Genomic DNA, 27376 nt, shown 5'->3' with positions numbered 1-27376 from the left:
ACACTGGACTCTACTCACACACACACACACACACACTGGACTCTACTCACACACACTGGACTCTACTCACACACACTGGACTCTACTCACACACACTGGACTCTACTCACACACACACACACACTGGACTCTACCCACCCACACACACACTGGACTCTACACACACACCCCCCAACACACACACACCTACCAACACACACACACCTACAAACACACACTGGACTCTACCCACCCAAAAACACAGAGGACTCTACCCACACACACTGGAATCTACCCCCCCACACACACACAAACACATACTGGACTCCACCCCGCCTACCCACCCACACACTGGACTTGTCCCCAAACACACACACACTGGACTCTACCCAGACACACACACACACACACACACACTGGACTCGTCCCCAAACACACACACACTGGACTCGTCCCCAAACACACACACTGGACTCGTCCCCAAACACACACACACTGGACTTTACCCACACACACACACACACACACACTGGACTCTACCCACACACACACACACTGGACTCCACCCCGCATACCCACACACACACTGGACTCTACTCACACACACTGGACTCTACTCACACACACAGACACTGGACTCTATTCACACACACTGGACTCTACCCACCCACACACACACACACTGGACTCTACCCACCCACACACACACACTGGACTCTAACCACCCACACACACACACTGGACTCTAACCACCCACCAACACACACACACACACACACACACACACAGGAATCTACCCTCCCACACACACAAACACATACTGGACTCCGCAACGCCTACCCACCCACACACTGGACTTGTCCCCAAACACACACACACACTGGACTCTACCCAGACACACACACACACACACTGGACTCGTCCCCAAACACACACACACACTGGACTCGTCCCCAAACACACATACACTGGACTCTACCCACACACACACACACAAACTGAACTCTACCCACACACACACTGGACTGGTCCCCAAACACACACATTGGAATGGACTCTACCCACACACACACACACACACACACTGGACTCTACTCACACACACACACTGGACTCGTCCCCAAACACACACACTGGACTCGTCCCCAAACACACACACACTGGACTTTACCCACACACACACACACTGGACTCTACCCACACACACACACACTGGACTCTACCCACACACACAGTACTCTACACCCCCCCCCACCCACACACACACGCAATGGACACTAACCACACACACACACTGGGCTCTACACTCTACCCATCACACACACACACACACACACACACACACATACTGGACTCTTACCAAACACACGTATACTGGACTCCACCCCCCCCACAATCACACTGAACTCTACTCCCCAACCCCCCCCCCCCACACACACTGGACTCTACCCACCCACACAACTCTACCCCCTGACATACACACACTGGACTCTACCCCCCCGCCCACACACACACACACTGGACTCTACCCACACACACACACGCATTGGAATCTACCAACACACACACACACACACACATTGGAATCTACCCCCCCCCCACACACACACACACACACACAAACACATACTGGACTCCACCCCGCCTACCCACCCACACACTGGACTTGTCCCCAAACACACACGCACTGGACTCTACCCAGACACACACACACACACACACTGGAATCGTCCCCAAACACACACACACTGGACTCGTCCCCAAACACACACACACTGGACTCGTCCCCAAACACACACACTGGACTCTACCCACCAACACACACATTGGAATCTACCCCCCCCCCCCCCCCCCCCCCCCCCCCCCACCCACACACACACACTGGAATCTACCCCCCCCCCCCCCCCCAAACACACACACTGGACTCTACGCACCCACCTACACACACACATATTGGAATCTAACCCCCCCCACACACACACACACATATACTGGACTCCAGCCACATACCCACACACACTGGACTCTACCCACACACACACACACATTGGAATCTACCAACACACACACACACACACATTGGAATCTACCCCCCCCCACACACACACACACACTGGACTCTACCCACCAACACACACACACTGGACTCTACCCACCCACCAACACACACACACACACACACACTGGAATCTACCCACCCACACTCTACCCACACACACACACACTGGACTACACCCCCCCCCCCCCCCCCCCCGCCCCCACACACACACAAACACACAAACTGGACACTACCCGCACACACACTGGATACTACCCCCCACACACACACTGGACACTACCCTCACAAACACACCCACACTGGATACTACCAGCCACACACTGGACTCTACCTACACACACTGGACTCTACCCCCCCCACACACACACACACTTGACTCTACCTACACACAAACACACAGGACAATACCCCCCACCCCCACACACTGGACTTTACCCACAAACACAAACACACACACTGGACTCTACCAACCCACCCACACACACACACAGGACTCTACCAACCCACACACGCACACACACACACAGTGGAATCTACCCACACACACACCCACACGCTGGACTCTACCTACACAAACACACACACTGGACTCCACCCCCCACACATACACACACGCTGGCCTCTACCCGCACACACACAGGACTCTACCCACACACTCACACTGGACTCTACCTACACACACACACACACACTGGACGCTACCCACTGGACGCTACCCCCCCCCCCTACACACGCACACTGGATTCTACCCCCCCCAACCACACACACACACACACACACACTGGACTCTACCAACCCACCCACACACACACACAGGACTCTACCAACCCACACACCACACACACAGTGGAATCTACCCACACACACACACAAACACATACTGGACTCCACCCCGCCTACCCACACACACACACTGGACTCTACTCACACACACACCAACACACACACACACACTGGAATCTACCCCCTCACACACACAAACACATACTGGACTCCAGCAAGCCTACCCACACTGGACTCTACCCTCACACACACACACACACACACACACACACACTGGACTCTACCTACACAAACACACACACTGGACTACCCCCCACACATACACACACTGGACTCTACCCACACACACAGAACTCTAACCCACACACAAACACACAGGACAATACCCCCCACACACACACTGGACTCTACCCACCAACACACACACACTGGACTCTACCCACACACACACACTGGACTCTACCCACACACACACACTGGACTCTACCCACCAACACACACACACTGGACTCTACCCACCCACCAACACACACACACTGGACTCTACCCACCAACACACACACACTGGACTCTACCCACACACACACACTGGACTCTACCCACACACACACACTGGACTCTACCCACCAACACACACACACTGGACTCTACCCACCCACCAACACACACACACTGGACTCTACCCACACACACAGAACTCTAACCCACACACAAACACACAGGACAATACCCCCCACACACACACTGGACTCTACCCACACACACACACTGGACTCTACCCACCAACACACACACACTGGACTCTACCCACCCACCAACACACACACACACACACACTGGAATCTACCCACCCACACTCTACCCACACACACACACACTGGACTACACCCCCCCCCCCCCCCCCCGCCCCCACACACACACAAACACACACACTGGATACTACCCCCCACACACACACTGGACACTACCCTCACAAACACACCCACACTGGATACTACCAGCCACACACTGGACTGTACCTACACACACTGGACTCTACCCCCCCCCCCACACACACTGGACACTACCCTCACAAACACACCCACACTGGATACTACCAGCCACACACTGGACTGTACCTACACACACTGGACTCTACCCCCCACACACACACTGGACACTACCCTCACAAACACACCCACACTGGATACTACCAGCCACACACACACTGGACACTACCCTCACACACACTGGACACTACCCTCACACACACTGGACACTACCCTCACACACACTGGACACTACCCTCACACACACTGGACACTACCCTCACACACACTGGACACTACCCTCACAAACACACCCACACTGGATACTACCAGCCACACACTGGACTCTACCTACACACACTGGACTCTACCCCCCCCCCACACACACACACACTTGACTCTACCTACACACAAACACACAGGACAATACCCCCCCACCCCCACACACTGGACTTTACCCACAAACACAAACACACACACTGGACTCTACCAACCCACCCACACACACACACAGGACTCTACCAACCCACACACGCACACACACACACAGTGGAATCTACCCACACACACACCCACACGCTGGACTCTACCTACACAAACACACACACTGGACTCCACCCCCCACACATACACACACGCTGGCCTCTACCCGCACACACACAGGACTCTACCCACACACTCACACTGGACTCTACCTACACACACACACACACACTGGACGCTACCCACTGGACGCTACCCCCCCCCCCTACACACGCACACTGGATTCTACCCCCCCCAACCACACACACACACACACACACACACACTGGACTCTACCAACCCACCCACACACACACACAGGACTCTACCAACCCACACACCACACACACAGTGGAATCTACCCACACACACACACAAACACATACTGGACTCCACCCCGCCTACCCACACACACACACTGGACTCTACTCACACACACACCAACACACACACACACACTGGAATCTACCCCCTCACACACACAAACACATACTGGACTCCAGCAAGCCTACCCACACTGGACTCTACCCTCACACACACACACACACACACACACACACTGGACTCTACCTACACAAACACACACACTGGACTACCCCCCACACATACACACACTGGACTCTACCCACACACACAGAACTCTAACCCACACACAAACACACAGGACAATACCCCCCACACACACACTGGACTCTACCCACCAACACACACACACTGGACTCTACCCACACACACACACTGGACTCTACCCACACACACACACTGGACTCTACCCACCAACACACACACACTGGACTCTACCCACCCACCAACACACACACACTGGACTCTACCCACCAACACACACACACTGGACTCTACCCACACACACACACTGGACTCTACCCACACACACACACTGGACTCTACCCACCAACACACACACACTGGACTCTACCCACCCACCAACACACACACACTGGACTCTACCCACACACACAGAACTCTAACCCACACACAAACACACAGGACAATACCCCCCACACACACACTGGACTCTACCCACACACACACACTGGACTCTACCCACCAACACACACACACTGGACTCTACCCACCCACCAACACACACACACACACACACTGGAATCTACCCACCCACACTCTACCCACACACACACACACTGGACTACACCCCCCCCCCCCCCCCCCCCCCCCCGCCCCCACACACACACAAACACACACACTGGATACTACCCTCTCAAACACACCCACACTGGATACTACCAGCCACACACTGGACTGTACCTACACACACTGGACTCTACCCCCCCCCCACACACACTGGACACTACCCTCACAAACACACCCACACTGGATACTACCAGCCACACACTGGACTGTACCTACACACACTGGACTCTACCCCCCACACACACACTGGACACTACCCTCACAAACACACCCACACTGGATACTACCAGCCACACACACACTGGACACTACCCTCACACACACTGGACACTACCCTCACACACACTGGACACTACCCTCACACACACTGGACACTACCCTCACACACACTGGACACTACCCTCACACACACTGGACACTACCCTCACAAACACACCCACACTGGATACTACCAGCCACACACTGGACTCTACCTACACACACTGGACTCTACCCCCCCCCCACACACACACACACTTGACTCTACCTACACACAAACACACAGGACAATACCCCCCCACCCCCACACACTGGACTTTACCCACAAACACAAACACACACACTGGACTCTACCAACCCACCCACACACACACACACAGGACTCTACCAACCCACACACGCACACACACACACACACACACACACACACACACAGTGGAATCTACCCACACACACACCCACACGCTGGACTCTACCCCCCCCCCCACACACACACACACACACACTGGATTCTACCTACACACACACACACACTGGACTCCACCCCCCACACATACACACATACTGGACTCTACCCCACACAATAACACACAGGACTCTAGCCACACACTCACACTGGACTCTACCTACACACACACACTGGACGCTACCCACATACACACACACTGGACTCAACCCTTCCCCACACACGCACACAAACTGGACACTACCCACACACACTGGACACTACACCCCACCCCCCACACACGCACACACACTGGGCACTACCCTCACAAACCCACGCACACTGGATACTACCAGACACACACTGGACTGTACCTACACACACTGGACTCTACTACAACCCCCCCCCCCCCCCCCCCACACACACACACACTAGACTCTACCCCCAAAGACACACACCCCCACACACTCACAATGGACTCTACCTACACATACACACACACACACACACACACACTGGACTCTACCCCCCCCAAAGACACGCACGCACGCACACACACACACACACACACACACACACACAGAGGACTCTACCCAGCCACACACACTGGACTCTACCAACCAACCCACCCACACACACACACATTGGACTCTACCCACACACAAACTGGACACTATGCACACAAACACTGGATTCTACCTACACACACAGGACAATACACCCATCCCCCCCCCCACACACACACACACACAGGATGCTACTCACCCACACACAGACTGGACTCTACCCACACACACACACACACTTGACTCTACTCACCTCCCCCCATACACACACCGGACTCTACCCTCACAAACACACGCACACTGGTCTCTAACACCCCCAAACACACACACACACACTGGACCCCCCACAGAGTAGCAGCAGTGTAAATGAAGATTGTATGCGAGTGTGTGTAGAGTCAGTATAAATGTGTGTCCATGTTATGTGTGTATTGGAGTGTGTAGAGTCCTGTGAGTGTGTAGAGTCCTGTGAGTGTGTAGAGTCCTGTGAGTGTGTAGAGTCCTGTGAGTGTGTAGAGTCCTGTGAGTGTGTAGAGTCCTGTGAGTGTGTAGAGTCCTGTGAGTGTGTAGAGTCCTGTGAGTGTGTAGAGTCCTGTGAGTGTGTAGAGTCCTGTGAGTGTGTAGAGTCCTGTGAGTGTGTAGAGTCCTGTGAGTGTGTAGAGTCCTGTGAGTGTGTAGAGTCCTGTGAGTGTGTAGAGTCCTGTGAGTGTGTAGAGTCCTGTGAGTGTGCATAGAGACGGTGCAAATAGAAATAAATACAAGTGTCAGCTCAGATAGTCGTGTAGACATGTAGCCATTCTGTTAGGATGAATGGAATTGACTTCCTTCAAACTGCACACAGAGACATAAAAATGGTATCTATGAGTTCATCTGACTCTGGGTAAATATCCCAAAATACCAAAGTATCTCTTGAAGACATGTGGAGATTACACACTGGGACAAGGAGAGGTTGAAAATGACAGTGAATATACCTGCCAGCTGATCTGCGCATTCTCTGAGAACGTGCCCTGGAACGCGGCCTTGTGAGTGTTGACCTGATTAAAGACCTTACTCACGTCGGCCTCGGACAGTGAGATCCCCTCGTCCTCTGGTTTGATTGGGGCCCTCACTCACGGTATGGTGTTGTTATTGTCGAAGGGTGCATAAAATGTGTTGAGTGTATCGTGGTAGAGAGGCATCGTTGGTGTGTGTGTGTGTGGGTGAGAATATGTGCGTGACATTTAGGACGTTTCGATATGTGCAAATTCTGTGCGGAGAGCAACTGTTGCTATGGAGACGAGTTACTGGTGCGGTCAAACAACCACATGAACAGTCTGGGGGAGACCACTACACACACACAAACACATTTCAGTTCATCAGTCTAACCTCATCTCATGGTGTGAGGTCGTTGATTACATAGGCACACAGGTATACAAACACATCACAAAATAATTGTCATTAAATTATTTTGGGGCCTATCTCTCTCTCTCAGAGGTCATTTAGAGGTCTGAACATTAGAGATACGGTAAATGTTTCCACAGTAGAGAGCTAGGAACAGAACGAGAGAGGCAGCAGATATGAGGCAGCAGCCTGCAGTCATAGTAATGTTGGCAGCCATGGGATCCCCCATTTAGGCTTAATGGTCCTCAGCTGTCCCACTGTCACTGTTTTATTATCACCCGGAGTGTGTGTCCACTGTAACAGCTTTATCACCCTCTCTGGCAGCCTGCGATTGTAACAGCATACTAACTACCAGCCCAGCGGGGGAAGAGGGGAACGGAGGGGGTAGACAGCTCTCATTTATTAGGCCTGAAAACACTACTGAAACAAAGATAGGGAGAGGGGGGAGAAAGTGAGAGAGAGGGGGGTAGGGACAGAGAGGTGAAGATAGAGATGGAGGATAAAGAAGGAGAGGTGGAGAGGTTAAGTGTATAATAGGTTTCTGGGTCAGTCCTCTATATGGAGTAGCAGACTGGATCTGAAACCTCAAAATACATGGAGATCATAGAGCAGTGGCCTGTGACACACAAAGATTTCCACATCCCCCTAGAGCAGGGGTAAGCTACCATGTTCCTGGAGAGTCACAGGGTATAAAGGAGGTTGCTTTAACTGACCTGGAAGACTTCGCCTGGTGGGTTAAAGCAACACCCTGCGACTCTCCAGGAACAGCGTAGCCTACCCCTGAACCCCTAACACTGTTTCTACAGGGTTCACAGCAGACAGACTGGCTCTGGGTGGAAAGCAGTTGGAACAAATACAATTGCATTTGTCTTTCATTGACCTCAGATGTGTGTTGTGTGTGGGGGGATGTGTAAGTGGGAACACAACAGTGTGTTTAGCTCCATAAAGTGTTGTGTCAGTGACAGCCCGCTTTGGGACTCACACCTACTGTTTAGTGAATCACTGTGTGACTGATGGGCTGGGTCTGGGGGTGAGGACACATGGGTACGGATCATTTCAGAGCCATCTGTCTGGCGCTGAGAGAGATGGGCACACACACTGGCATCACCTCTGCCCCGACACCTGTACCCATACACCTGTTACCTACAGCTCAACACCTGCCTTTGCACCTGAAGATGAACGATCAAATGACAGCACCGTAACACTTAACACAGGTAAGCATGAAGACATCATGAAGGCTTTATTAAGCATTATGAAGCTGTTATGAAGCATTATTACCTTTCCTCCTGGAGTCTCTCCTGACGCTGGGCCTGACAGCTGGCTGTAGCTCAGCCTCTGTTGACATTATCAGGCTTCGCTCTGCCGGCCCAATGGCCGGTTCGATCCGGTTCTGCTCCGGTCTGGCTACGAGGGTCCACTTCACAACGTCAGCGTCGATTGCGTGCGTGTTTGTGAGGGCGCCGTGTGTGTGTGTGGGCCCACAGGCTCATGGGAGAAGAAGGGTCTCTAGCCCTGACACAACATCCCACACACACTTACAGAGAGCTGGGGAAAAACAGAGAGAGATAAGAGAGAGATAAGCAAGGAGAGAGGGAGAGAAAGGGAGAGAGAGAGAGATAAGCAAGGAGAGAGGGAGAGAAAGGGAGAGAGAGAGAGAGATAAGCAAGGAGAGAGGGAGAGAAAGGGAGAGAGAGAGAGATAAGCAAGGAGAGAGGGAGAGAAAGGGAGAGAGAGAGAGATAAGCAAGGAGAGAGGGAGAGAAAGGGAGAGAGAGAGATAAGCAAGGAGAGAGGGAGAGAAAGAGAGAGAGAGAGATAAGCAAGGAGAGAGGGAGATAGAGAGAAAGATAAGCAAGGAGAGAGGGAGAGAAAGGGAGAGAGAGAGAGATAAGCAAGGAGAGAGGGAGAGAAAGGGAGAGAGGGAGAGAAAGGGAGAGAGAGAGAGATAAGCAAGGAGAGAGGGAGAGAAAGGGAGAGAGGGAGAGAAAGGGAGAGAGAGAGAGATAAGCAAGGAGAGAGGGAGAGAAAGAGAGAGAGAGAGAGATAAGCAAGGAGAGAGGGAGAGAAAGGGAGAGAGAGAGAGAGAGAGATAAGCAAGGAGAGAGGGAGAGAAAGAGAGAGAGAGAGATAAGCAAGGAGAGAGGGAGAGAGAGAGAGAGATAAGCAAGGAGAGAGGGAGAGAAAGGGAGAGAGAGAGAGATAAGCAAGGAGAGAGGGAGAGAAAGGGAGAGAGGGAGAGAAAGGGAGAGAGAGAGAGATAAGCAAGGAGAGAGGGAGAGAAAGAGAGAGAGAGAGAGATAAGCAAGGAGAGAGGGAGAGAAAGGGAGAGAGAGAGAGAGAGAGAGAGATAAGCAAGGAGAGAGGGAGAGAAAGGGAGAGAGAGAGATAGTTAGTGCATGTATTATTTTGCAGCAGCACATAAATACAGAAGCTCTCCCAGGAACACTATGGAGGAGACAGGGGTGATATTAGACATCCTTCCCTCCTCCCTGCCCCCTCCTTCTTAACCGTCTATCCTCAACCCTCATGCCCTAATGCCCCCATGTACTCTTTGTCTATCTGTCTCCTGTCAGTTGATAATTGTCCATAATGGGGAACACAGGAAACCCACAGCATTCCTACCGACAGACCATTCCTACAGCCAGAACACAAACAGAAGCAGGCACACACGCACGCACAAACGCAAGCCAGACACCGCTGACAATATTCTTTATCTGAGTGAAACATGCTGGAGATGTACTGTGCTGTATGAGTCACTCCAATTACTGCTATTATGATCTCTCTGCCTCTGCAGAATGAAGGGAGAGAGACCAGAGCGATAGAGAGGGAGGAGAAAGGACACTAATGCAACCTCCAGCATATTCCCTCATCTTTCTTTCTTACTCTCCCTTTTCTCTCTACTAACTGAAAATAGCTTCAGCTAGATATCCTTCATTTCTAGCAGACTGTCCTTAATTTCTAACAGACTGTCCTTAATTTCTAACAGACTGTCCTTAATTTCTAACAGACTGTCCTTCATTTCTAACAGACTGTCCTTCATTTCTAACAGACTGTCCTTCATTTCTAGCAGACTGTCCTTCATTTCTAGCAGACTGTCCTTCATTTCTAGCAGACTGTCCTTCATTTCTAGCAGACTGTCCTTGTTTCTAGCAGACTGTCCTTGTTTCTAGCAGACTGTCCTTCATTTCTAGCAGACTGTCCTTCATTTCTAGCAGACTGTCCTTCGTTTCTAGCAGACTGTCCTTCGTTTCTAGCAGACTGTCCTTCGTTTCTAGCAGACTGTCCTTCGTTTCTAGCAGACTGTCCTTCGTTTCTAGCAGACTGTCCTTCGTTTCTAGCAGACTGTCCTTCGTTTCTAGCAGACTGTCCTTCATTTATAGCAGATTGTCCTTTATTTCTAGAAGACTGTCCTTAATTCTAGAAGACTTCTAGAAGATCTGTCTGGTAATATTAACATATGTTTGTAAGTGTTGAAACCACCCTTCTCCTTGGGCGAAAGGCAGTGTGTTTATGAGTGTGCGCATGCCTGCGGTGCTTGTGTGTGTGTGTGTGTGTGGGGCTGGGTCTAGTCATGCTGTGTGTGTGTGTGGGGGGGGGGGGGGGGGGGGGGCATCTGGTGGATTTCACTGGGGAAAGACAGATATTTCTAATCTAGGCTAAGATACCCTGAGGGAGAAACCACAGATTTCAGAGAGAGGAGGAAGATATTCAGCATGTTGTCCTATGACGGTGGCTCAGCATTAACATATCGCACAATTAAGAAGCATAACAACAAAAACAACAACACTTACAACAAAACAACCACCATTAACAACAATCCTGACTACTGCAATGTTCGCTGATTTGGACCGTTCTGTTTTAGTTTGAATGTAAACCATGAAGGAGAAAGGACCATAAGTTGGTCCCTGGTATAAAAAGGTTGAGAACTCTGTTCTACTGTATGAATCAGCTGTCCTTGTTATCCTGGTTTGAGCTGAGAGAAGGAGACATGAACATGGCTTAGTGTGTCTGCAGAACGAGAGGAGAGCAGGACGGGGAGAGGAGGACAGGGGGAGGAAACGAGAAGTGAATTGGATGTCAGTAAGTGGGGCGCAGCCAACAGTTGTGTGTGTGTGTGTGTGTGTGCATAAACCGGGGCCTGTCAAGAGGAGCTTAATGCCCAAAAATCATATTTTTCTACAGGCACACAGAGAGATGGAGGAGGGAAGATAGCAGGGGCAAACCATGCACAGTCTATTCTCTGTCTGTTCCTGGTCAATGTAAATGTCCCCTCTTCCACTCTCTCTCAGGTTAATTGTGTTCTGTCCATCAGGCTCAGGGTGAAATTAGCATCTACACTCAACCAGCCACTCAGCTCTCTACGAATAATAAACTACCTTTCTCTCATTATTCTCCTCTCTCTCCCCTTTCCTTCCCCTCTCTCTGTGTTCATAATTTCTCTCTCTCTCTCTCTGTGTTCATAATTCCTCTTTCTCTCTCTCTCTGTGTGTTCATAATCTCGCCCTCTTCCTCTCTCCCCCCTCTTGCTCTCTACCTCCCCCCCCCATGCTGGGAGTTTTTTGGAGTTTGAGTGTTTGGTGTGGAGAGCTCTGTCCTAACTTTAATGTCTGTAAATGTAAATGTTTCTATGGTGGAGGGTTAATGCACTGTTTGTTTTAGCAGTACCCACTGGGAGGAAGAGGACAGAGTTTTAGTTTCCTGGGGGTTTGGAATGTGTGGTGTGCGTGATGGCTTCGCAACCTAGCGCGGAGGAGACGCTGTCGTTGCGGCATGGATTCAGGTGTGTTCCTGAGAATGGAATGAAGATGGAGGAGTTTCTGCCTGCTGTCGGTGAACAGGTAGGAGCTGAATTTATACATTCCGCTTCCAGAATGAATAAAGCTCTCGCTGTGTTCATGAAACTAGTCAATTTGGTGGGTAGGCTCATTGCTAGTGGAATAGTTGTAAGGGGTGTCTTGGTGCCAGTTTATTCTCTTTCTACCCCCTCGACCAGGGTGGTAGTTGCAAATGTCCCTCCGTTTACTATGGATGATCAAATCAGGACAGCGCTGAGTTGTTTTGGTAAGTTTGCTAGTGGGTTTTGTGTACAGTTTGCAGATTTTCAGGCAGATTCCGTCAAGCATGTTGTTACGTTCCGGAGGAAAGTGTTCATGTTTCTGAATAACAATGAGCAACAGCTAAATGTGCATTTTAAAGTGAGGCATGGGGAGGGGCTCTACGCAGGGTTTGCCAGCACAGATAGTCTACGGTGCTTTGAGTGTGGGGATTTGGGGCATAAGAGCTTTGCATGCCCACATAAAGGCCATAGACAAGGTGAGGGTACAAGCGCCAGTGAGGGAAATCGAGGTCAACTTGCAATGGGCAATAAAACACAGGCAGCAGAGGCAGTCATGCTAGTCATGCTACAGATGGTGGGGTAGATGAGGCTGAGCCTAGTCATGCTACAGATGGTGTTGTAGATGAGGCTGGGTCTAGTCATGCTACAGATGGTGGGGTAGATGAGGCTGGGCCTAGTCATGCTACAGATGGTGGTGTAGATGAGGCTGGGCCTAGTCATGCTACAGATCGTGGGGTAGATGAGGCTGGGCCTAGTCATGCTACAGATGGTGGTGTAGATGAGGCTGGTTCTAGTCATATCATGGATGGTGTTGTAGATGAGACTGGTTCTAGTCATATCATGGATGGTGTTGTAGATGAGGCTGGTTCTAGTCATATCATGGATGGTGTTGTAGATGAGACTGGTTCTAGTCATATCATGGATGGTGTTGTAGATGAGGCTGGTTCTAGTCATATCATGGATGTTGTTGTAGATGAGACTGGTTCTAGTCATATCATGGATGGTGTTGTATATGAGGCTGGTTCTAGTCATATCATGGATGGTGTTGTAGATGAGGCTGGTTCTAGTCATATCATGGATGGTGTTGTAGATGAGGCTGGTTCTAGTCATATCATGGATGGTGTTGTAGATGAGGCTGGTTCTAGTCATATCATGGATGGTGTTGTAGATGAGGCTGGTTCTAGTCTTATCATGGATGGTGTTGTAGATGAGACTGGTTCTAGTCATATCATGGATGTTGTTGTAGCTGAGGCTGGTTCTAGTCATATCATGGATGGTGTTGTAGATGAGGCTGGTTCTAGTCATATCATGGATGGTGTTGTAGATGAGGCTGGTTCTACTCATATCATGGATGGTGTTGTAGATGAGACTGGTTCTAGTCATATCATGGATGGTGTTGTAGATGAGGCTGGTTCTAGTCATATCATGGATGGTGTTTTAGATGAGGCTGGTTCTAGTCATATCATGGATGGTGTTGTAGATGAGGCTGGTTTTAGTCATATCATGGATGGTGTTGTAGATGAGGCTGGTTCTAGTCATATCATGGATGGTGTTGTAGATGAGGCTGGTTCTAGTCATATCATGGATGGTGTTGTAGATGAGGCCGGTTAAGGGCGCTGTACTGCAGCGCCAGCTGTGCCACCAGAGACTCTGGGTTTGCGCCCAGGCTCTGTCGTAACCGGCCGTGACCGGGAGGTCCGTGGGGCGACACACAATTGGCCTAGCGTCATCCGGGTTAGGGAGGGTTTGGCCGGTAGGGAAATCCTTGTCTCATCGCGCACCAGCGACTCCTGTGGCGGGCCGGGTGCAGTGCGCGCTAACCAAGGTTGCCAGGTGCACAGTGTTTCCTCTGACACATTGGTGTGGCTGGCTTCCGGGTTGGATGCGCGCTGTGTTAAGAAGCAGCGCGGCTTGGTTGGGTTGTGTATCGGGGAACTAAAAGTATGAGTCTCTGAGTCAGTGGTGGGATGTGGGAAAAGTACAAATGCGGCTTTTCTGTCAACAGTATACAGCTCTCTCATCCTCAGAGGCTAGGAGAGTTTTAGGGGAACTCGGGTGTAGTATTAGTGAGATGGAGGTAGAGCTGGTGGGGCAAGGCAATGTAGGCTTCCAGGCTAATTTAGCTGAATTACGTAGGGACCTGGGCAGTTTTTCCAGGTTAAAGCAAAGGGAGCACTTGTAAGAACTAGGTTCTCCATGCTCAAGGAGATGGATGCTTCCAGCTCCTCCTTCTTTGGTTTGGAAAGACAGAGTGGTGAAGCCAAGGGTATGCATTGTCTACGGCTGTCTGATGGGCGGGTGAACTCTGTGGTGAGGGAGATGCGGGAGTGGACTGAGGAGTTTTATACTGTGTTTTATAGGGCAGAACTGTGTGACCCTATGTGTGCTCAGGTTTTGTTTGCAGAACTCCCTAAGCTCTCTCTGGCACAGGGATTAAATGGACATTCTCCTGTTGTCCTATGAACTGGCAAAGGCAGTAACCCAGATGTCCCCCAGCCGGCACCGGGTGTCGATGGACTCCCAGTGGAGTTCTATAAAACAAGTCTGGGGAATAATTGGACTGGATTTCTTTTGCGTGTTGAGTGAGTGCGTCGGGGGTACACACACACAACCACCATAATCTGACCCTAGCAGCAAAGCACAGAAAAATGTCACAGTGATGCAAATAACTCCAAGTTATTGTACCTACCAGCTACTACACCTCTCCTGAGAACACCAGAAAGCACATGACTGTAGAATACTACCACACAACCGCTACACTGCTGTACCCAGCCCAGAGGGGGGAAAAGAGAGAGACAGACACCACACAGCCCAGGGAGAAAGGAGGAGAGGAGAGATGGAGGACAGGAGAATGTCTGGGACTGTTAATTGGGGACTCATTTGGCCTACCAGGTATCCAATCCAGGTCGTCTGTGTGTCTCCAGACTGTGTTAGCCCACTGAACTAAAGTCTGTGTTGGATCTGAGAGCTGATGTGGGTCTTCCAACATGGTCGTGGCAAAGCAGCAAGTGTCACATTCACATTGTGAGCATCAATTTGTATTTGTATTTATTAAGGATCCCCATTAGCTGCTGCCAATCATTATTCTGAAGACATAAATATCCTGCCTCATACGGTATCTTATTCTTGATCCAAGATGGCGTAGCGGTCAGACGTGTGTTTTTGTCCCGTCCCGTGTATATACCGCTTTTCTTCATATATATTTGAATCTCACTTTCCTTCTACGGACTGAATATACTCTCCTGCAACCCGCCTCACCCAACGTGGTACGGATCTGCTATTGTTATACTTTAGAACCGGAACCCCCATCAGAAGCTAGTCAGCTAACTTGCTACCAGCTAGTAGTCAGTTAGCCACTGCTAGCGGTCCTCACCGTTAACTCGGACATCAGCCAGCCTCAACCCGATCAATTCCTGCCAGTCTGTACAGCGCGATATCAGCCCAGAGCATATCGGACTGATTTTTCTCTACCACATCTCCGGATTCCTACCGGAAGCTCTGGACCTTTACACCGGATCATCGCAGCTGCTATCAGAGTGGCTACTCCTAGCTAAAGTCTCTGTCTCGAAGCAAGTTCCAGTTAGCCAGGAGCTAGCCTCAAGCTAGGCCCATCTCCCGGCTAGCCAAGGAGGTCCACCAACCAATTATTGGGCTACAATACCGGCAGGGTAGCCTAGTGGTTAGAGTGTTGGACTAGTAGCCGGAAGGTTGCGAGTTCAAACCCCCGAGCTGACAAGGTACAAATCTGTCGTTCTGCCCCTGAACAGGCAGTTAACCCACTGTTCCCAGGCCGTCATTGAAAATAAGAATTTGTTCTCAACTGACTTGCCTGGTTAAATAAAGGTAAAATAAAAATAAAAATTTTTTTTGCCAATTGGCCTGGACCCTTTACTGCCGACTCGGAGCCCCACCGATCCATCACGACTGGTCTGCCAACGTATCCGTCCGAGGTGGTTTCAACAGGCTGTTCCATTGTGACGTCGCCGGATGCCCATCTGCTATCCCCGGCCCGCTAGTTGTCTGAATCGCCTAGCATAGCAGCAACTACGGTATTGGCTCCCTGACTCATCTAGTGCTACTCATTGGACCTTATGATCACTCGGCTACACATGCCTCTCCCTAATGTCAATATGCCTTGTCTATTGCTGTTTTGGTTAGTGATTATTGTCTTATTTCACTGTAGAGCCCCTAGCCCTGCCCAATATGCCTTAGATAGCCTCACATCCTATGCCTCACATACCTACCATACCCTTGTCTGTACATTATGCCTTGAATCGATTCTTCCGCGCTCAGAAAATCTGCTCCTTTTACTCTCTGTTCCAAACGCTCTAGACGAGCAGAATTTAGCCAAACCATATCCTACTCCTCCTCTGTTCCTCTGGTGATGTAGAGGTTAACCAGGCCCTGCAGCCCCCAGAATCACTCCCATTCCCCAGGTGCTCTCATTTGTTTACTTCTGTAAACATAAAAGCCATGGTTTCATGCATGTTAACATTAGAAGCCTCCTCTCCAAGTTTGTTTTATTCACTGCTTTAGCAGCCCTGATGTCATAGCCGTGTCTGAATCATGGCTTAGGAAGGACACCAAAAATTCTGAAAATTCCATCCCTAACTTTAACAGAGTTGCAATCTACTGCAGAGATACCTTGCAGAGTTCTGTCATACTATCCAGGTCTGTACCCAAACAATTCGAACTTCTACTTTCAAAAATCCACCTTTCCAGAAACAAGTCTCTCACCGTTGCCGCTTGTTATAGACCCCCTTCAGCCTCCAGCTGTGCCCTGGACACCATATGTGAATTGATCGCCCCCCATCTATCTTCAGAGTTCGTACTGTTAGGTGACCTAAACTGGGAAATGCTTAACACCCCGGCCTTCCTACAATCTAAGCTAGATGCCCTCAATCTCACACAAATCATCAAGGAACCTACCAGGTACAACCCTAAATCCGTAACCATGGGCATGGCCCTCTTAGATATCATCCTGATCAACTTGACCTCCAAATACACCTCTGTTGTCTTCAACCAGGATCTCAGCGATCACTGCCTCATTGCCTGCCTGCGTAATGTGTCTGTGGTCAAACAACCACCGCCTGCCTCATCACTGTCAAATGCTCCTAAAACACTTCAGCGAGCAGGCCTTTCCGGGTAGCCTAGAAAGATATTGACCTCATCCCGTCAGTAGAGGATGCCTGGTTGCTCTTTAAAAGTGCTTTCCTCGCCATCTTAAATAAGCATGCCCCATTAAAAAAATGTAGAACTAAGAACAGATATTGGTTCAGCCCTTGGTTCATCCCAGACTTGTCTGCCCTTGACCAGCACAAAAACATCCTGTGGCGTTTATATACATATTTATATACATATATATACAATATACTCAGTCAGTTAGGAAAGGTAAGGCTAGCTTTTTCAAACATAAATGTGCATCCTGTAGCACTAATTCCAAAAAGTTTTGGGACACTGTAAAGTCCATGGAGAAAAAGAGCACCTACAAATCAGCTGGGCTAGACAATCTGGACCCTCTCTTTCTAAAATTATCTGCAGAAATTGTTGCAACCCCTATTACTAGCCTGTTCAAACTCTCTTTCGTATCATCTGAGATCCCAAAAGATTGGAAAGCTATCGCGGTCATCCCCCTCTTCAAAGGGGGAGACACTCTAGACCCAAACTGTTCCAGACCTACATCCATCCTGCCCTGCCTTTCTAAAATCTTCGAAAGCCAAGTCAACAAACAGGTCACCGAGCATTTCAAATCCCACCGTACCTTCTCCATTATGCAGTGGAGCAGAAGACTGAGGTTTAATGAGGGATGCAGTTATGCATTATTCACAATAGTTAATCACTGCTGTCCTGTCACACACAGTCACACACTACTGACACATAGTGGAGAAGGGAGGGAGGGAGTGGAGAGGGATCCCAAGAGTGGAGAGGGATCCGAGGAGAGGAGAGGGAGCTAAGGAGAGGAGAGGGAGCTAAGGAGAGGAGAGGGAGCTAAGGAGAGGAGAGGGAGCTACGGAGAGGAGAGGGATCCCAGGAGAGGAGAGGGATCCCAGGAGAGGAGAGGGATCCCAGGAGAGGAGAGGGATCCCAGGAGAGGAGAGGGATCCCAGGAGAGGAGAGGGAGCTGAGGAGAGAAGATGAAAGGTGCGGTATCATGGTGAGGTAATGAACAGCAGTGTGTCTCAATAACACAATCTAATCTAAAGTCCAAAGCACCCATTGGCCAGCGAAGAGAATTTACTCTGAGACAGAGAGTCAGTCATCACCCGCCCTCCTCACCATCTCTGTCTTTCTCTCTCGCATCTTCATACTCATAGGTACAGCAACTACACAGCACCTACAGACACACACGTGTATGAGAACTGACACAGCTCCTCAAGGTTCAAGGTAACAAACGGTAACAAATACAGTAACAAATACGGTAACACGGTAAGGGTAGGTAACAACATCTCCACCCCGCTGATCCTCAACACTGGGGCCCCACAAGGGTGCATTCTGAGCCCTCTACTGTACTCCCTGTTCACCCACAACTGCGTGGCCACGCACGCCTCCAACTCAATCATCAAGTTTGCGGACGACACAACAGTGATTGATTACCAACAACGACGAGACGGCCTGCAGGGAGGAGGTGAGGGCCCTCAGAGTGTGGTCCCAGGAAAATAACCTCACACTCAACATCAACAAAACTAAGGAGATGAATGTGGACTTCAGGAAACAGCAGAGGGAGCACCCCCCTATCCACATTGATGGGACAGTAGTGGAGAGGGTAGTACGTTTTAAGTTCCTCGGCGTACACATCACAGACAAACTGAATTGGTCCACCAACACAGACAGCATCGTGAAGAAGGCGCAGCAGCGCCTCTTCAACCTCAGGAGGCTGAAGAAATTCGGCTTGTCACCAAAAGCCACTTTAAACTATGCCACTTTGTTTACATACCCTACATTACTCATCTCATATGTATATACTGTACTCGATACCATCTACTGCATCTTGCCTATGCCGTTCTGTACCATCACTCATTCATATATCTTTATGTACATATTCTTTATCCCTTTACACTTGTGTGTATAAGGTAGTAGTTTTGGAATTGTTAGTTAGATTACTCGTTGGTTATTACTGCATTGTCGGAACTAGAAGCACAAGCATTTCGCTACACTCGCATTAACATCTGCTAACCATGTGTATGTGACAAATACATTTGATTTGATCACACACACACACACACACTTTTGGCCCTCAGAGAGGAGTTAGGTACAGTTGGATTCTCTGGCAGATAGGATATGAGTCATTATTGGTCGTTTGTGCTCAGGACATATTTGCATATTTGAAGTTCCAATAATTATTCAAACACACACACAAACAAACACATATTGTGTGGACAAGGACACACACACAAACACATATTGTGTGGACAAACACACACACACACACACACACACAGCGTGAATGATTAGGACGTTCCCATTCTGAATTGTTTCACACTCAGTGTTTGAGCACCCTGTCCTCGGGAGGACTGTCACGTGAGTGTGTGTCGTTGTGTGTGTGTGTGAGTAGGTAATGATGGTGTACTAACGCAGAGTCCCACCTTGCCACAGAAAACCCTCTCGTGGCCATCCATCATACTACCACTGCTAATGATAGTGATACATACTACTGATGGGGAGGGGGAGAGAGAAGCAACCAGCATGAAGAGAGGAGTAAATGTGCTGCCACAGACAGGTGGAGTGAAGGAGTGTGTCTGTGTGACTGGAATAGGCAATCAGGTGTAGACCTTACAGTGAAATTCTTACTTACAGGCTCTAACCAACAGTGCATTTTTTTACGTTAAAAAAGGTATTAGTTGAACAATAGGGAAGTAAAGAAATAAAACAACAGTAAAAAGACAGGCTATATACAGTAGCGAGGCTATAAAAGTAGCGAGGCTACATACAGACACCAGCTAGTCAGGCTGATTGAGGTAGTATGTACATGAAGATATGGTTAAAGTGACTATGCAATTATGATGAACAGAGAGTTGCAGTAGCGTAAAAGAGGGGTTGGCGGGTGATGGGTGGCGGGACACAATGCAGATAGTCCGAGTAGCCAATGTGCGGGGGCACCGATTAGTCGAGCTAATTGAGGTAGTATGTACATGAATATATAGTTAAAGTGACTACGCATATATGTTAAACAGAGAGTAGCAGCAGCGTAAAAGAGGGGTTGGGGGGGCACACAATGCAGATAGTCTGGGTAGTCATTTGATTACCTGTTCAGGAGGCTTGGGGGTAAAAACTGTTTTTGTCCTAGACTTGGCACTCCGGTACCGCTTGCCATGCGGTAGTAGAGAGAACAGTCTATGACTGGGGTCTTTGACCATTTTTATGGCCTTCCTCTGACACTGTCTGGTATAGAGGTCCTGGATGGCAGACAGCTTAGCCCCAGTAATGCATTGGGCCGTACGCACTACCCTCTGTAGTGCTTGGGGTCGGAGGCCGAGCAATTGCTGTACCAGGCAGTGACGCAACCAGTCAGGATGCTCTTGATGTTGCAGCTGTAGAACCATTTGAGGATCTGAGCACCCAAGCCAAATCTTTTTAGTTTCCTGAGGGGGAATAGGCTTTGTCGTGCCCTCTTCACGACTGTCTTGGTGTGTTTGGACCATTCTAGTTTGTTGGTGATGTGGACATCAAGGAACTTGAAGCTCTCAACCTGCTCTACTACAGTCCCATCTATGCTCGGTCCTCATTTTCCCGTAGTCCACAATCATCTCCTTAGTCTTGGTTACGTTGAGGGATAGGTTGTTATTCTTGCACAACCCGGCCAGGTCTCTGACCTCCTCCCTATAGGTTGTCTCGTCGTTGTCGGTGATCAGGCCTACCACTCGTGTCGTCTGAAAACGTAATAATGGTGTTGGACTCGTGCCTGGCCACGCAGTCATGGGTGAACAGGGAGTACAGGAGGGGACTGAGCACGCACCCCTGAGGGGCTCCAGTGTTGAGGATCAGCCTGGCAGATGTGTTGCTACCAACTCTCACCACCTGGGGGCGGCCCGTCAGGAAGTCCAAAACCAGTTGCAGAGGGAGGTGTTTAGTCCCAGGTTCCTCAGCTTAGTGATGAACTTTAAGGGCACTATGGTGTTGAACGGTGAGCTGTAGTCAATGAATAGCATTCTCATGTAGGTGTTCCTTTTGTCCAGGTGGGAAAGGGCAGTGTGGAGTGCAATAGAGATTGCATCATCTGTGGATGTGTTTGGGCGGTATGCAAATTGGAGTGGGTCTAGTGTTTCTGGGATAATGCTGTTGATGTGAGCCATTACCAACCTTTCAAAGCACTTCATGGCTACGGACGTAAGTGCTACGGGTCTGTAGTCGTTTAGGAAGGTTGCCTTTGTGTGCTTGGGCACAGGGAATATGGTGGTCTGCTTGAAACATGTTGGTATTACATACTCAATCAGGGACATGTTGAAAATGTCAGTGAAGACAACTTACAGTTGTCCCAGAGCATGGTAATCCCAGAGCATGGTAATCCGTATGGCCCCACAGCCTTGTGAATGTTGACCTGTTTAAAGGTCTTACTCACGTCGGCTACGGAGAAATTAGGGAGAACTGATTTAAGTTTCCCTGCATTAAAGTCTCCGACCACTAGGAGCGCAGCCTCTGGGTGAGCAGTTTCCTGTTTACTTATTTCCTTATATAGCTGAATGAGTGTGGTCATAGTGCCAGCATCCGTCTGTGGTGGTAAATAAACAGCCACGAGAAGTATAGCTGAAAACGCTCTAGGAAAATAGTGTGGTCTGCAGTTTATCATAAGATACTCTTCTTTAGACGAGCAAAATCTAGAGACTTCCTTAGATTTCGTGCACCAGCTGTTGTTTACAAATATGCACAGACCGCCCCCCCCTCGTCTTACCGTGCTGTTCTATCTAGCCGGTGCAGCGTATATCCTGCTAGCTGAATATCCATGTCATCATTCAGTCACGATTCCGTGAGACATTAGATGTTACAGTTTTTGATGTCCCGTTGGTAGGATATTCGTGATCGTACCTCGTCTAATTTATTGTCCAATGATTGCACGTTGGCGAGTAATATTAATGGTGTTACGTTCCCCAGTTTGTGTTGTAGTTTGTGTATTTGCATGTATTTTATTTCAGGAAATGGCTTCTGAAATCCCTCAAGCAGCTGATTGGTCGACTCCAGGGCTAATTGGAGAGCTGACCCCGCCCCCTCGTCAAGACACAGCTGTCTCCAGTTACATTCATTCTGAAGCTATATAAAAGCCAGTGTTCTGTTCAGGAGGGAGAGATTTTGGAGGGAGGGATTGCTGAGAGAGATTTGCTGGGAGGTCATTGCAGAGTTTTTGCTAGAGAGATTTGCTGGGAGGTCATTGCAGAGTGATTGATTGTGATAGAGAGATTTGTAGGTAGGGATTGCTGAGAGAGATTTTTGCTGGGAGTTCGTTGTTGGTATGTTTTGTGAGTTTGTTGCTCAGGTAGAGCTTATTTGATGTCCTTTGTTAGTTTGTGAAATTGTTTAATATCCTGTTTCATTTGTTCCCAGGGGGGAAGGGGAAGGCACCTTGGGAGTGTTTAGGCAAGAGGCCCGCGGGCATACATATACCCGTAGTATATTCACTGTCTAGGCACACTAGGTAAGACCTGGGCGGACCACCCCCTGTATTTTGGTTAGGGCACCAGGTGGTGCTAAATTAGGTAAGTAGTGGGTAAGCAGGTAAGATAGGAGAGGGGGGGGCTTTGAGATTTACTTTCTTTGCTTTGGTTCCGTCCAGCCCCTTTTCCCCATATTACCGTGTGAAGGAATAAAGTCCTTGTAAACGGTACCACATTCTGTCTGTTGTCATCCTTACTCGCACCTACAGTCCATACCTCTTTCACTTCACAGAGAGTTTAGTTGTAGCAGGGTGTTGCGTTCCCTCTTCATAGAGGCGTGCGTAACAATGGTAATGGCAGCTTCCCACTCGCCTTCTGCGGATCCTTACGAGGTACCCCACTCTGTGTCCACTGTACCTGCGTCTCTTCCTCTTGCCAATGACAGGGATGTTGGCCTTGTCGGGTGTTCGGAGTATGTCCTATGCGTCCTGCGGTGAGTGATCGCTGTCCTGATATCCAGAAGCTCTTTTTTGCCGTTAGATACAGTGGCAGAAACATTATGTACAAAATAAGTTACAAATAACACAAACCTACCACATAATAGCAGAATTGTTTGGGTGCCCGTAAAACTGCTGCCATTTCTTCCTGCACCATTTTCTACAGTGTCCGTTGTAAACAGTCCTCCAGAGAGGAAGGATCATAGCTTGCTGGTTCCTGTTATAAAAAGGCTGAGAAACATTGATCTAAAATCCTCCCTCCCCTTCTCTCTTTCCTCCTCCCATTTACTCCCCAAATCTCCCACAGAGGTGAAAGAGAAACACTGTGGTGAACTTTCTACCTTTTTCTCGCTTCTTCCCTCTCTCCCTCGGCTACCGTCTGTACAGTAACAGGTGTGTGTGACTGATGTGTTCCCTGTAGCACTGCCTGCAGCAGCACTGTCTCTATTCTCGCTACATCTAATATCTCCTCTCTCTATCGCTTTCTCTCGGCTGGTTCTGCAACTCGAGGACTGGTGTGAATTGTGTGTGTCTGTGTGTGTGTGTGTCGTCTTCTCCGTGCACATCTCGTTAGTCTCACAGGTGAGTATTAAACACACCGAAACACCTGAATCTGTTTCTCCTCTCCTCTCCTCCCTCGTTCCTTCCCTCCATCCTCCCATCAGTCTTCCCCTTCCTCATTGCTCCCTCCTGTCATCTTAGTTAGAGCCACACCCCTGAGATCTCCCTGGTCCAATCACAACACAGACACAGGATGGCTCCTCCTCACTGAGATGTCACCAGTCAATACTGACTCTAACCTTAACCTCCTCCTCGCTCTTCCTCTCCTCTCCCCTCTCCTGTCGTCTCCCCTATCGTCTCTCCTCCTTTAGGCTCTCCTCTCATTTCTCCTCCTCTCTCCTGTCTCTCTTCTCGCCGCCTCCTCTTCTATCCTATCCTCTCTCTGAATCTTAACTACTCTTAACTTCTCTCCTTTCCTCATCTCCATCTCCACCTATCCTCTCCTCACCTCCACATCTCCATCTATCCTCTCCACCTCCACATCTCCATCTCCACCTATCCTCTCCATCTCCACCTCCATCTCCATCTCCACCTATCCTCTCCATCTCCACATCTCCACCTCACATCTCCATCTCACAACTCCTTTCCTCTCTTATCCGTTTGTCTATACTGTACGTGTATACAATGTGCATCTGGAGGAAACATTGCACAGAAGATTCAACAGAAACCGCTGCACAATATGAAACTCTGAAGGCCACATTCAAAGCTACTGCCTGTATATCTGAGCTGTCTTATACACAGCAGACACAGCGCAGACACAACGCAGACTAAACTGGTGTTCCCTGTTTTGAAGGAGGAATGCTACTGTACAGACCCTGAGGACAGGAGGGATGGAAGAAGGGATGGAGTGAGAGATGGCGGAGTGGAGGGGGTACAGGGTTAGGGTTATGTTACGGAAAGGGAGGATAAGAGGCAGAAGTCAGACTAATAAGACAGAGGTCACAAAAGACGAGAGAGAGAATCCTCTGGAGGGAAGTCCATTCCTTTGGCCCAGCCAGCCAGCTCTCTCTCCCTTTTTTCTTTCATTTCTTCATCCCCCCCATCTCCCCCTCCTCTCTCTCTGTCTTGCAGCCAGCAGAAGCTCTCCTCTGGGACATGTAACAAAACCAGCCCCTTCAGTCCCCCCTCCTCTCAATGAATACATTATCTTTTGTGTTCTTGAATAAAGAGAAAATGGCAAAATAACAGCCACCTCTCTCCTCTCTACACAGCAGGATAAAAGGACTGAAAGGACTGAATAAAAACAGGAATTAGAGTGTAGTTTATAAACCTTTGTTTTACTCTTCCCTCCGACACTTTTTAATGTCATACAGAGCATGTAATACCTCTGGGGTCTACCAGGGCACAGCGCAGGGTGTGTGTGTGTGTGTTTGTCTGTGGTACTGTCGTGGGCAGGAGAGGGGGTACTCTGGGCTAAAGGAGGATGTAGGAAAACATGAGTTAATTAACGTGTTAATGTGCAGTGACTCCTGTGTACACTACTAGGTCTCAGAGAGAGGGAGGAAGAGGAAAGGGGGGAGAGGAAGAGGAGGAGGAGGAGATTAGAGAGGAGTAGAGAAAGAGGAGGGAGGTGGAAGAGGAGAATAAAGAAGAGGAAGAAGATGTGAAGGTGGAGGGAAAATACAGGGACATTGTATTCCACCTCCCTCCCTCTCCACCTCCCTCTGTAAAGTAGCGCATATGATGAGCTGAAATGGTACCTGGTATAACTCAGTGAGAGAATCTCCACTTCAAACTAGAGACTCTCTGAAGCATCAATATGGGCAGAGAGAAACAGAGAGAGGGGGGAATACTTCACTCCTTCCTTGACATCTCCTTCTCCTTTTCCCTTACTCTCGCTCTCGCTGCCTACATTTGAGTCATTAGAAGAATATTGCATATATCTCTACCCCTCTCTCACTTTTTCAGTTCAAATGACAAGTTACATTGCATCCGACAGCATGGTACATTAACAATTTAATTTGAATTGCAGTTTCTCTGATTCCATTTGGCCTCCTGTCCCTGTTCAACTCCGCTCAGCTCAACTCAACCCGCCTCAGTCAGATGAGAGGAAGGGTGTCTGGCAACTGAGAGGAGAGGGTGGGTAGGGGGAGAGAGAGGGGAGAGGGTGGGTATGGCGGAGAGAGAGAGGAGAGGGTGGGTAGGGGGAGAGAGAGAGGAGAGGGTGGTTAGGGGGAGAGAGAGAGGAGAGGGTGGTTAGGGGGAGAGAGAGAGGAGAGGGTGGTTAGGGGGAGAGAGAGAGGAGAGGGTGGTTAGGGGGAGAGAGAGAGGAGAGGGTGGGTAGGGGGAGAGAGGGGGGAGAGGGTGGGTAGGGGGAGAGAGAGAGGAGAGGGTGGGTAGGGGGAGCGAGAGAGGAGAGGGTGGGTAGGGGGAGCGAGAGAGGAGAGGGTGGGTAGGGGGAGAGAGAGAGGAGAGGGTGGTTAGGGGGAGCGAGAGAGGAGAGGGTGGGTAGGGGGAGAGAGGGTGGGTAGGGGGAGAGAGAGAGGAGATGGTGGGTAGGGGGAGCGAGAGAGGAGAGGGTGGGTAGGGGGAGAGAGAGAGGAGAGGGTGGGTAGGGGGAGAGAGAGAGGAGAGGGTGGTTAGGGGGAGAGAGAGAGGAGAGGGTGGGTAGGGGGAGAGAGGGGGGAGAGGGTGGGTAGGGGGAGAGAGGGGGGAGAGGGTGGGTAGGGGGAGAGAGAGAGGAGATGGTGGGTAGGGGGAGCGAGAGAG

The 27376-nt window shown here is 49.8% G+C and overlaps 1 protein-coding gene across 5 annotated transcripts in view; it reads right to left on the bottom strand.

The window, feature by feature from the left end:
- The window catches only part of LOC110524511 (disabled homolog 1), a 357464-nt gene that overhangs the window by 55853 nt on the left and 274235 nt on the right, over positions 1-27376 (bottom strand). For all 5 annotated transcript variants that reach the window (XM_036978314.1, XM_036978313.1, XM_036978316.1 and 2 more), the window contains one exon: positions 9469-9735. In XM_036978314.1, the coding sequence (XP_036834209.1) occupies positions 9469-9535 (67 nt within the window). In that variant the 5' untranslated portion in view covers positions 9536-9735. The remainder of the gene's footprint in view (positions 1-9468; positions 9736-27376) is intronic.

Source organism: Oncorhynchus mykiss, chromosome 5 (assembly GCF_013265735.2).
Source record: "Oncorhynchus mykiss isolate Arlee chromosome 5, USDA_OmykA_1.1, whole genome shotgun sequence".
Lineage (NCBI taxonomy): Eukaryota > Metazoa > Chordata > Actinopteri > Salmoniformes > Salmonidae > Oncorhynchus > Oncorhynchus mykiss.
Note: the sequence above shows the minus strand (reverse complement) of the source record. Positions and strands in the feature narration are given on the sequence as shown.